Below are 10,363 nucleotides of genomic sequence, written 5' to 3'. Positions count from 1 at the left end.
AGGGATTTTGAGGGGTTAAACGAGTCTGACTTTACTGGCCTGAGCGACCATCTTTTGGCTCTTCTCAAGGCCATTTCCACTTCCCTGGACAGGTGCTCTGTAGGTGCTCTTGGCTGTACCAGGGAGCTGCCAGAACAGGTCTCTGGTTTGCTGGTGGGAAGCCCCAGGTGCCACCTCACCTCACAGGAAGAGCACAGAGGACAACCTGGCAAACCAAAGAAGCAGGGACAGGTTCGTAGGATCCCCACCAGCTACCTCCTGCTTTCCCAAATATTGCCTTTTCCCTTTAGGAAATCTGGAACCATAGAGTGGCATCTGTCAAGCCGTAGGCACTTGAGAGTAAGCACCCATCAGAATAACTTACTGTCAAAAACAGGTACAAATTCATTTCATCCCACTTCGTGCCATATGCTGCTGTCAAAACTTCATGAACTGTTTAGGCAGCATGTTGGGACATTTTGACTAACTATGAGCAGAGCTATTTTTTTCGTAGCTTTGTGTCACTGGTGTTTATAATTGGGTATTTCCCTGAGCATGCTTTGGTGTCTGAGCAGAGAAGCCTGTGGCAAGAGAACTCAGCTTGGGAAGGTGGGCATGGGCCAAACCTCTGGATCGGGGCATTTGTTTGTCGTCCTGACAATGAACTGGAAACTGCACTGCACCTCATTGCTCAGGGACCAGCTCCTCCTTCTGTGTCAGTGCTAATATTTGAAAGATGGGGTGATCTTTTTGTGCTGTGATTTGATGAAAATCTTGAATCTTGGAGCAGACTGGTAAGCTGAATCTTAATCTCATTTTCTGCTGCTTGAGCCCAGCTGTTTCGTTCTCTTGGCAGGGAAGTTTGCTAGCACACCCTGTGCTTAATAAGTGGGAAACAGACCACAGTGGGTAAAGAACACATTTGCTGTTTTATTGGTGCCTTGCAGGGCAGTAATACTGAAAAAGGGGAATGCAAAAGAAACAAAAACCCAAAAACCAAAACCAAAAACCCAGGATGGTGGCAATCCACATTGTATTTTTTTTAAAGAGTACATCAACTCCTGTTTTTTTTCATTTATTGTGGCATGAATGATAACATAAAACCAAAACATGAAAATATACAACTTATATTACACTATGTGTTATGAACAAAATATAAATCTATAACTCTATGTTATATTTACATAATTATTTCTTTTATTAAATTTCAAGTGAGATGGTAGGTTGCACATACTTTGTTTTAAGCTCCAGGCATTTGATTGTCTCTATTTCTTTTCTATTTTCATTTCACTTGTAAAATCCAAAACGTTAGAAGGAGTAAGAGCTTTAGAGCCAATGGAGCTATATAAATACTGTTTCAGCAAACCAGTGACAAAAAACACTGGGGAGTAGAGAAATCAGTCAGTAGAAAAAACGAACTTGACATGTTCTTCAATCTGGGAAACTGACAAGTTAAGATAAAGTCGAAAAAATGTAAATATAAACCAAGCTAAACAGACAGCCCATGCCCTGTGAATTGAGGATACACTTGAATCCACATCTAGTGAATTACACAGTTATTTGCAAAATGGAAGGGATGGTTCTACCGAGAAGTGGTCAGACAAAGAAACTTCCTATCCCATACATCACGCCCTGAAACGTCCGAGATACCACGCAGTCGCCTTTCTTTACAGCAGATGAATTCTTGCTAAGGAAGACCTACATTTCCATGGAGCATAATTATTTCTGATGTTACAAATGTGATGTCAGAGGCTTCTTCGGGGACAATAACAGCTCATCTCTTTGGATTAAAAAGAAAAAGCTCTGAAAATGTGCTGTAAAAAGGTTAAAGACAATTTACTTTCTAAAAAATGATTTAATTAAAGACAGTCTACTGCAGTAACCAAATCTTTGAAATAATGTCTTCGAAGAAAGAATTTCTTCCATATGCATTCATAATAAGAGGATTTGGTTACAAAACTAATTAAATGCTATAATAATAGCTAGTGTTCTTTTCTGGGGGCCTGATTAATATAGCGGAACGGTTAGATAAAGATGTTAAATGCACTTAAAAATCCTATTTTACTAATATAAGGCATGAATAAATGGAAAAAAGGATATACTCTGTGTTATTTAATTGAGCTTAGAAGCAAGTGCCTCAGTTTTTTTCCTTTCTTTTCCCCTTTTCCCCACTGCTGGCGATGTTCTTTCTCAAGCTCACAAGATGCACGGTGGCTTCCCCCATTTCGAAGGAGGTGGCCTGTGCATCCCACCCCAGGCAGCTCCCCAGGAGCATCCTGGCTCGCCAGGTTCCCAGGGAAGAGGGGAACAGAGCCCACCTTGGCACTAGGGCCTCAATGAGCTTTTAGGTTAATAAATCCTAATCTCTTCTAACCTGGTTTTTCTCCATGCTCCAGGGCACAGAACCCAAGAAAAAAAAAAAAAAGAAAGAAACGAGAAGATAATTTTTATAAATGCATGTTTTGCTTTTTTTTTAGTTTTTTTCTTCCCCCAGAAAATTGAAGAGGGACAAACAGTACCCTATTTTCAAATCTGGTCTTCTACTGCTGAAGGATATATGAGTGCTCATCCTTGGACCTAAGAAAACATCAGCATGGGCGTTAAGTATTTTGCTGGTTTGGAACCCCAGAGCCATTTTTTAGAAATTTATGTTCTTCATCTTTTGGCTTTTTTTTTTTTTTTCTTTCAACATTTCTGCATCGGTTTCAACATCCAAACATAGAAGAGGTGGACAGTCCACTAAAGCCACCCATTTCCAAAGCCCCAGGGAAGGCCAGCCTGGGGCACGGTCTCTCCTAAGGGAATGTGTATGGAAAAAAAGAGAAAATGCAGCTGGTTCAGCTGAGCCCTGGGTGAGGTGGTGTGAAAAGCACTTGGAGAAGGGCCCTGTCCCTCTGTGCCCACGGACTCCAGGCTGCCTCCAGGAGCGCCTCCCGCAGAATTCAGGACTGGAACTTGGTCCCACTGAAGCCCCAGGGCCCCTCTCCACTGACCTTCCCCAGCCCACGCCTCCAAGGCTGGCTCCAATCCCACCTGCCACAGTGGCACCTACCTGGAGCTAAAACAAAGTATTCCAAAGCCCGAAGTGACACAATCAAACCAGAGGGTCTCCAAACCGCGGTGGAAATCAAGCATCCAGCAAATGTGAGGCGAACCCACAAGAGTCAGAAGTAATTTGTTCACAAAGACAGGGAACAAATTTAAAAGTTTAAAAAAAAAAAGTAAAATAAAAAGGAGCAAATATCTGTTTTCACATTGTACATAATAATGATATAAAAACAATTGTCTATTTTTTTTTTCCTTCTTATCCAAACAGAGTGCTTCAAAAAAATTGGCTCTAGATGACTGGTGTAATTAAATAACTAAAATGAGTGATGAGAGAGCAGAAGTTAATTAAGATTGAAAACAACACTCCCATTAATTCACTCCATCATAATAAACATCAGAAGTTGACATGGCTGGGGCCAAAATTAAAATAAAATAAAGAGAAATGGTGTGAGCAGAAGAAGAAGCGATTTGTTTTCATATGTATATATATATATTTATATATATATAAAAAGGTAAGGTGGGGAGGGGTATCCATTTTAAATAGCCTAACAGCTTCATTTGCTGCACTGCCAAATTAGAACAGAATAAAATAAAGTTAAAAAAGGGGGGGTGTAAATAAATTATACATAATTTACTAATCTGGGAACAGCTGACCATTATTATTATTATTATAATTACCATTCAACACTAGCAAGAAGAGGCAGTTCAACTGAAAAAAAAAAAAAACCCAACCCCAACACAGTCATAAAATACAAACAAAAAAGAACCCTCTCTGACATGGAGGATATGATCAGCTACTCCAAGCGTAATTTCAGAGCAAATCTTCTGAGAGAGAGAAAATAGAAAAGAATTTTTCAAAGCAGAGGTGGAAATCAAAACAGGGAAAACAGAAGAAAAAGAAAAGAGATGTAGCAGGGTAGAACTATCACATGTCCAAACCGCTCATCGGAGTATTGTCCTAAGTCTTCAATGGCATTTGCTTTTTGCTTTGCACAAGGTCTGCAGAGGTCAAGTTACACTTCAAGTGGGATTTCAAGAGGCAAAGAAAGGCATTCCCCCCTTCCTACACATCCTGCTCATCCTGCACCTGGCACCAAGGGCTGAATTTGCCTGATCAAGGGACTCTTTGCAAAATCAACGTTGTCAAACGGTGGTGACCAGGGATCTGGTGAGTGCTTGGGCTGGGATCTCACTGCCACTAAAGATGCTTGGGGCTAATTTTTGAAGTTAGAGGTGATAACAACAGTAATGAATCTCCCTCTGGAAACAGGAATTTTCTAGGAAGCAACATAAAGTTGGCATCCTCAGTAAAAAAAAAACAATTCAGAGGAAGGTTTTTGCTTCAGCACGATCCCAAGACCTTCCCTTCCCAGGGCTCACAGCTTCCTCATCTGGTCGTGGTTGCCCAAGGAAGACAAAACTGCCCAAGCAATGTAAGTGCTCTACAACAACACTGAAAATATTTTAGCACAGGAGAACAATTTTTCCGTCGTGAGAGGCAGCAGTGAGGGAAATTCAGCACGGCAACACCTTGAGTTCTCATAACCCCACTCTGAATGGGGAAATCTCCTCACAGCTATTAGCCTCTCTTCCTACACAAACACCTCACTGATAAAAGAAGGATTTCTGCCAGTGCACAGGAGAAAAAAAAGTCAGTTAAAAAAAGAATTGCCTTCTGAATCAGAAATCAGCACTCAACCACCCTGAAGGTACGAGTTCATCAGAACTGGACCCCGTTGGGGGTAACTTAATTATGCCCAGGGAGGAGGTAACATTTCCAGTTGCTGTGTCCCGTGCAGAACAAACCACATTTTGGACAAGCCTTTCTTATGTTGTTTATGCTGCCACTTGAAGTGTCAACTAAAAGTAAAGGTTTCTTAGAGACCAAGTCATTTGGAGGGTGCAGGACTTCATTCTGGAACATTTGCTTTTCGCTCACGATAGTCCAAGATTATTCTTATTAGTACCATAAACACGCACACATGAAAATCCAAGACCATAAAATATTTTTTCTCTAAATTTCTTATGTCTCTCTCTCTCTCTTTTTTTTCACCTGAGAACAGCACCTACAGTTTCCTTTAAAAAGCAAAAGCAAAACCAAAAATATATGTCTAATCTCACCAGCTGCTGGTATATCAGGTTCTTCAAGGGATTGTCTAAGATATAACACTGTCCTAACTTAAGACAGAGCAAGAAGCAAATGAAAAGCCAAAGGAAAACAAAACAAGAAGAGACCAACCTAAAAAAAAAAGCAAATTGGACTAGTTCAGCGCTTTAGTACAAATTTGGCACTTGCTCAAAGACTCAGTATGGTGTGCAACTGATGAAGAGAAGTCCTCTCTTGAAAGGAAATGCTTGTTGGGGTTAACAGAAAGACTCCCCACTTCCTTCCTTGCCAGCCACGCGCACAGGCACGCACACACACACACTTCTGACCCAGATTTGACAGGGAGGAGGAGGAGAAGGACGAGGAAGAGGAAGAAGAGGAGGAGGAGGAGGAGACAGAGGGGGTTAAAAGGAATTTTATCTTTTTTTTTTCCTGTCAGGTGCATTACCAAAAAAAAAAAAAATTATTTCTCTTTAAACTGTAGCACAAAACAACAAAACACATTCACAAGCCACTTGTTGGCACTGTGTACCTGAGTGAGAATTTCTAGAACATTGTAGAACAAACAGCCATAAAGTTTATTTGAAAAAAAAATAATAATAATAAAAGGTCGACGGGTAAGACTTCAGTGCTTGGGTATAGCAGCTGAATTACTGGCATTATTTTACCCATAGCTTATATCATTCTGTTGTTGTCGTCGTTGTCTTTGTTTCCTTCCTTCTGAGCCTTTTTTCTTCTGATGCAGGCTGATGTCTATTAGTCAGCTGATGTCCCAACTAGTTAAGACTAACAGTTAAAGTAACAGTCAGTGTATGAGAAAGTTAATGTGCTTGGCCACTGGCAAGGATAAACCAGATGGGGCTTTGTTTATTTATTTTTTTTTTTAAATCTTTTCTCCTCGAAGTCCTGCGGGGGACGTCGGGACCCCAGATCAGTTGGCCTGCCCCGCGATGTGGTTTTCACTGTCACTGCCATAGTCCGCGTCGGGGTCGTCCTCCTCCTCGTCGTACTCGTCGTAGATCTCGCCGTTGACGTCGTCGGGCGCCATCTCCTCCTTGACGTGCGGCTCCTCGCCCTTGTAAGTGCTCTGGATGACGGGCATGCCGGGCTCCGGGCTGCTGGACACGCTCGAGTGCTCCGAGGGCAGGTGTGGGGACGGCATTCCCGCCATGGCGATGGCTCCCGGGTACACCACGCCCGCCGTGGCCAGCGGCAGCTGCGCCTGTTGCCTGGCGGGGAGGGAGAGAGACGGTGTTGGAATGAGGAGTAACTTCAATGACTGTGCTCACCCTGTAGCGACACCCAAACCCTCCAAACGGTGCCCCACAAAGGAGCACCAAACCCAAATCAACTCCACTGGTGAGAAAACTCAACCTCTGTAAACATCCCTAAACTACACAGCTGCAGCCTGCCTGCTTGTGAGGAAAACCTCCTTAAAATAATCATCCTTGCCAACTGTGGTCCAACTTAAAACCTGTACATTCTGAAAATCTTCCTTTTAAAAAAATCCAATCTGCTGGTCACTATGACATGCAACATGTAAGTCATAGTAACTACACCTAAATTACCAGCAGGAGAGAGGCAGTAAGGTCTAGGTGGATTGCACAGGAATGGGAAGGTGCTGCAGGAAAATGCCACTGGATGAGGAAACAGCACAGACAATGCTTACTACACATTTATTCAGGGGCCTGGTCATTACCAGGCAGAGGAACAGTGGGCTTTCTGGAGCCAACAGGGTTTTATAGCATGGATCAGTAAAGGCTTCCCACTAGGAAGGTGAGAGTTTCCCCTGGGAGCAGTCCTCATGAAAAGCAGATTAGTTTTAGGAAGGTGGATAAAATTGGGAAAAGGCAGACTTGAAACGGAAGTGGGCATTATTTAAAGATAAATACAAAGCAAGGAAACAACATGAGCATTTGAGAAAATCTTCTACAGGATGCCTTTATACAGCATCTAAGCCCTGGAAACCTGTCTGCAGTAATGAAAGAAGAATTATTCCAGGCCACAGAAATTCCCTTTGCATCAAGAACACTAGCTGTGTTATACTAGTGTTTGTTTCCCTGAGAAGCTTCAGAGTCCCAACAAGCCTAGAGGTTTAAAATTCATGCTCCTTTTGTTTCCTTCCTGCATGAAGTAATTCCATTGCAGTAATTCTCTTCAGTACATGCTGCACATTGTAATGTCATCAGTGGTGTGTCCATCTGCACTGAAAAGCCTTGCCACGGGAGACAGGGCAGAGTCTCTTGAGATGAACATTCTTAATTAAGAATGAAACCCTTCCCTGTTCCCCTGCCTGCCTGTGCCCTGGCTGCACAGTAAGCCTCACACAGTACAGTGATCCTGAAAGACTCTCCTCTGCCAAACAGCTTTACACTTGTTTGGAATTGCTTGCTGCATTTTCAGATACTTCCTGCCTGCCATCCGAGCAAGGCCTCCCTCCACAGAGCCCTTATTTCCGTGTTTCTGAAACAACTCAAGTTGTCTCAGCTGAAGATACAGCCCTCAAAGTAGGGAGCAGATCTAATTTGCATTTTATTCTTAATTCAGTAAGAAGGCTTTTGTTTTCTGGAGTCAGCATCTCTGCAACAAGATTCAGCAGACTTAAATTGGTTTTAATATTTAACAATAGGAACACTTTGCACTTAAATGGTGCTTTTCAGAGTGCTTTTCAAATATTAAATAATTTAAGAGTAGTATTTTTCCACTTCTGTGGGATGTCCAGCCTAGAGGATCTTGCAGCAGTCCTCAGGTAGTGATGTATTAGGGCTCTCAGCAGGCCACGCTACCACTGAAGATGAGGACACTGGAACAGGGAACATTAAAGAATTCCCAATCCTTCCCACTGTGATGCCTCCAGCACAGCTCCTGTTAAACCAAACACTTACTGTGGTGCTCAGGCAGGAGCTGGGCTGCTGTTTAGGAGTTTAGCCCTAAATGACCTGTACTGGTGGATGCAGCAGATGGGGAACTTAAACCAGAAATGCAGCTGCAGTGCTGTGCCTGGTGACATCACACACTGCCCCCAGTGCATCCTCAGCCACCCTGTCAGCTGCTTCCAGAGAGATTTCGCCCCAGGTTCTGTGCTCTGGTGCCCCAGAGCAAATTACCTCCAGAAATGTCTTGATTTCAATGTCAGCCTTGTTTGGAAAGCTGAATTTCTGCAGGCAGAATGTTGCAAGGTTAATTTTTTTTCCCCATGATGAGGCATGCATGTTAACCAGATAAGCAGTGTTTTGGGGGCTCTGTTGCCACCTATTCTTTTTCCACAAGGCCCCCTCCTCTTTTTTTAATCTCTTGATGCTGAATGTTGGCTGACTTCCCTGTGTTTGTTTCAGTGCTTACCACTGGGATCACTGGACCTGCCAGCACCACAGGGTTAAGCAGCTCAAATTTCTCTGCTGAGCAGCTTATTCTGACAATGCACACTGTAGCTGTTTAAAACACAGTCTGATGACACTTAACAGCCACTGGATAGATGTCCTCTCCTTTATTGCTACTTCTAGCCATTACCTAAAGAGACGTGCAACCCCGTTAACACCAAAAGGATTCCAAATTAAGATGAAACAGAACACAAATTCCATTATTTCAGAGGGTCGCTCTTGTTGCTGGTTTTTTTTTTTTCAGCTGTGTAGCTTTGAATTTTCTCAAGCGAATACAGAAATATTGTGGAACATTTGATTACTTCTGATTCTTTTTGATCTGCTGTAACCAACACCGAGGAATATCTGCAGAAGGGAAATATATGCCAGTCTTCCAGGCATATTTTACTGTAATCATATCAAACTGATCTTAAGTTTATCAGAACTGGTCTTAAAATTTCTGCTCAACAGAAAGCATTTAGCTAGCTGGACTGTAAGAGACTGCCTGGAAGGACAAATGAACAATGTGGACCTGATATGAATTCAGCTTGATGTGAACCAACTGAGCCACATCAATATTCCAGCTCAAGTTCAGTGTGTTCAGCAGTCCCTCTGCAGACCACTTGCCACAGATCACACTGAATGCAAACTTTTATTTTTGGCTTTTGGATCAAGAGGCACTACCACAGATTCATTCAGATACTCCCTCTGTGGCCTCATAATAATTATAAGGCTTTATTAGAAGCCTTACGTTTCATCAGAATATCTTAAAGCCTTTTTTTTTTTTTCCTTTTCATGACCAGAGTGGAAACGAGACATTTGGCTGGGGCGTTAAGATGAGCACAAAACAGAGCCAACAAAAAAGATCCCTAAAACTGCCTCACCTCCTCCTGGCACACTCCCTCATACACCACAACCCTCATTTTCTACCAGCAACACCCAACGCTCCTGCCGACAAACTACAGCTAACAACAATGGAGAATTCTCCCAGATATTATTTTTGGTGTTTTTTTTAATGGGATGAGCAGTAGTTTTGAGAGGCCCCATACCCGACGTTGAAGTACTGCCTCATCTCCTGGCGCCTGTTGCGCATGATGGCCTTGTACTCGCCGATGCGCAGCTTCTTGCCGTCCACGAGGCACGTGCGCTTTGGCCGGGGCTTGTACTTGTAGTCTGGGTACTTCTCCAGGTGCTGTTTGCTGAGCCTGGCCTGCTCCTCGTAGTATGGCTGCTTCTCTAGGTTGGTCATAGCTTTCCAGCGAGATCCTGGCAACAAAAATAGAAAAAAAGAGATGAGATGCTGCTCGTCCCCGAACACCGCGAGGCAGAGAAACAAGGTCACCCAGAACAAGGCACCCAAGGCCGTTTGGCTTTGGGCTGGTTTTCTGTCAGAGCTTCTAGACAGGGCTCTGGCCTTGCTTGTATTTGACTCACAAACCTCCCGGGTATGGCAGGGAAGATGGCACTGGAAATTTTGAGTCAGTGTTGTACTGAAATTTATCTACCTCATAATGCCTTTGAGGTGGGCAGTAAAACCACTGCCCTGACAATGGGCAACCCCTGGCACTTTGTTTCAGGAAACAAGGCGGTGTATTTTGGAGGGATAGACACACAGAGGAACGGACACACGCTCTGCTGTGTCCCCACACTCTCCCTTGGCTTTGTGCCTGCTTACATCTCCGTGCTGCTGCCTGGTCACCGTGATCCATGGCTGGATCAAGGCACCAGGTCTGGATCTGCACATGCCCACAGCTTAATCATTCCTGACAAACACAGGGTCTTTCTGGCTCCCAGGCTGCTGAGAAGCAGAAAGGAGCTGGCTGTAAACGCTCTGCAGTCAGGTACAGGAGCCTGCAAAGACCCTAAAGCA

The 10,363-nt window shown here is 43.5% G+C and overlaps 1 protein-coding gene across 22 annotated transcripts in view; it reads right to left on the bottom strand.

Annotated features, from left to right (window-relative positions):
• Positions 1 to 889: 889 nt before the first annotated feature.
• SOX5 (SRY-box transcription factor 5) overlaps positions 890 to 10,363 on the bottom strand; it is a 600,060-nt gene continuing 590,586 nt past the window's right edge. For all 22 annotated transcript variants that reach the window (XM_063395247.1, XM_063395244.1, XM_063395243.1 and 19 more), the window contains 2 exons: positions 9,543 to 9,759; positions 890 to 6,363 (listed from right to left, as the gene is read on the bottom strand). In XM_063395247.1, the coding sequence (XP_063251317.1) occupies positions 6,066 to 6,363; positions 9,543 to 9,759 (515 nt within the window). In that variant the 3' untranslated portion in view covers positions 890 to 6,065. The remainder of the gene's footprint in view (positions 6,364 to 9,542; positions 9,760 to 10,363) is intronic.

This window comes from Prinia subflava, chromosome 4 (genome assembly GCF_021018805.1).
Source record: "Prinia subflava isolate CZ2003 ecotype Zambia chromosome 4, Cam_Psub_1.2, whole genome shotgun sequence".
Taxonomy (NCBI): domain Eukaryota; kingdom Metazoa; phylum Chordata; class Aves; order Passeriformes; family Cisticolidae; genus Prinia; species Prinia subflava.
Note: the sequence above shows the minus strand (reverse complement) of the source record. Positions and strands in the feature narration are given on the sequence as shown.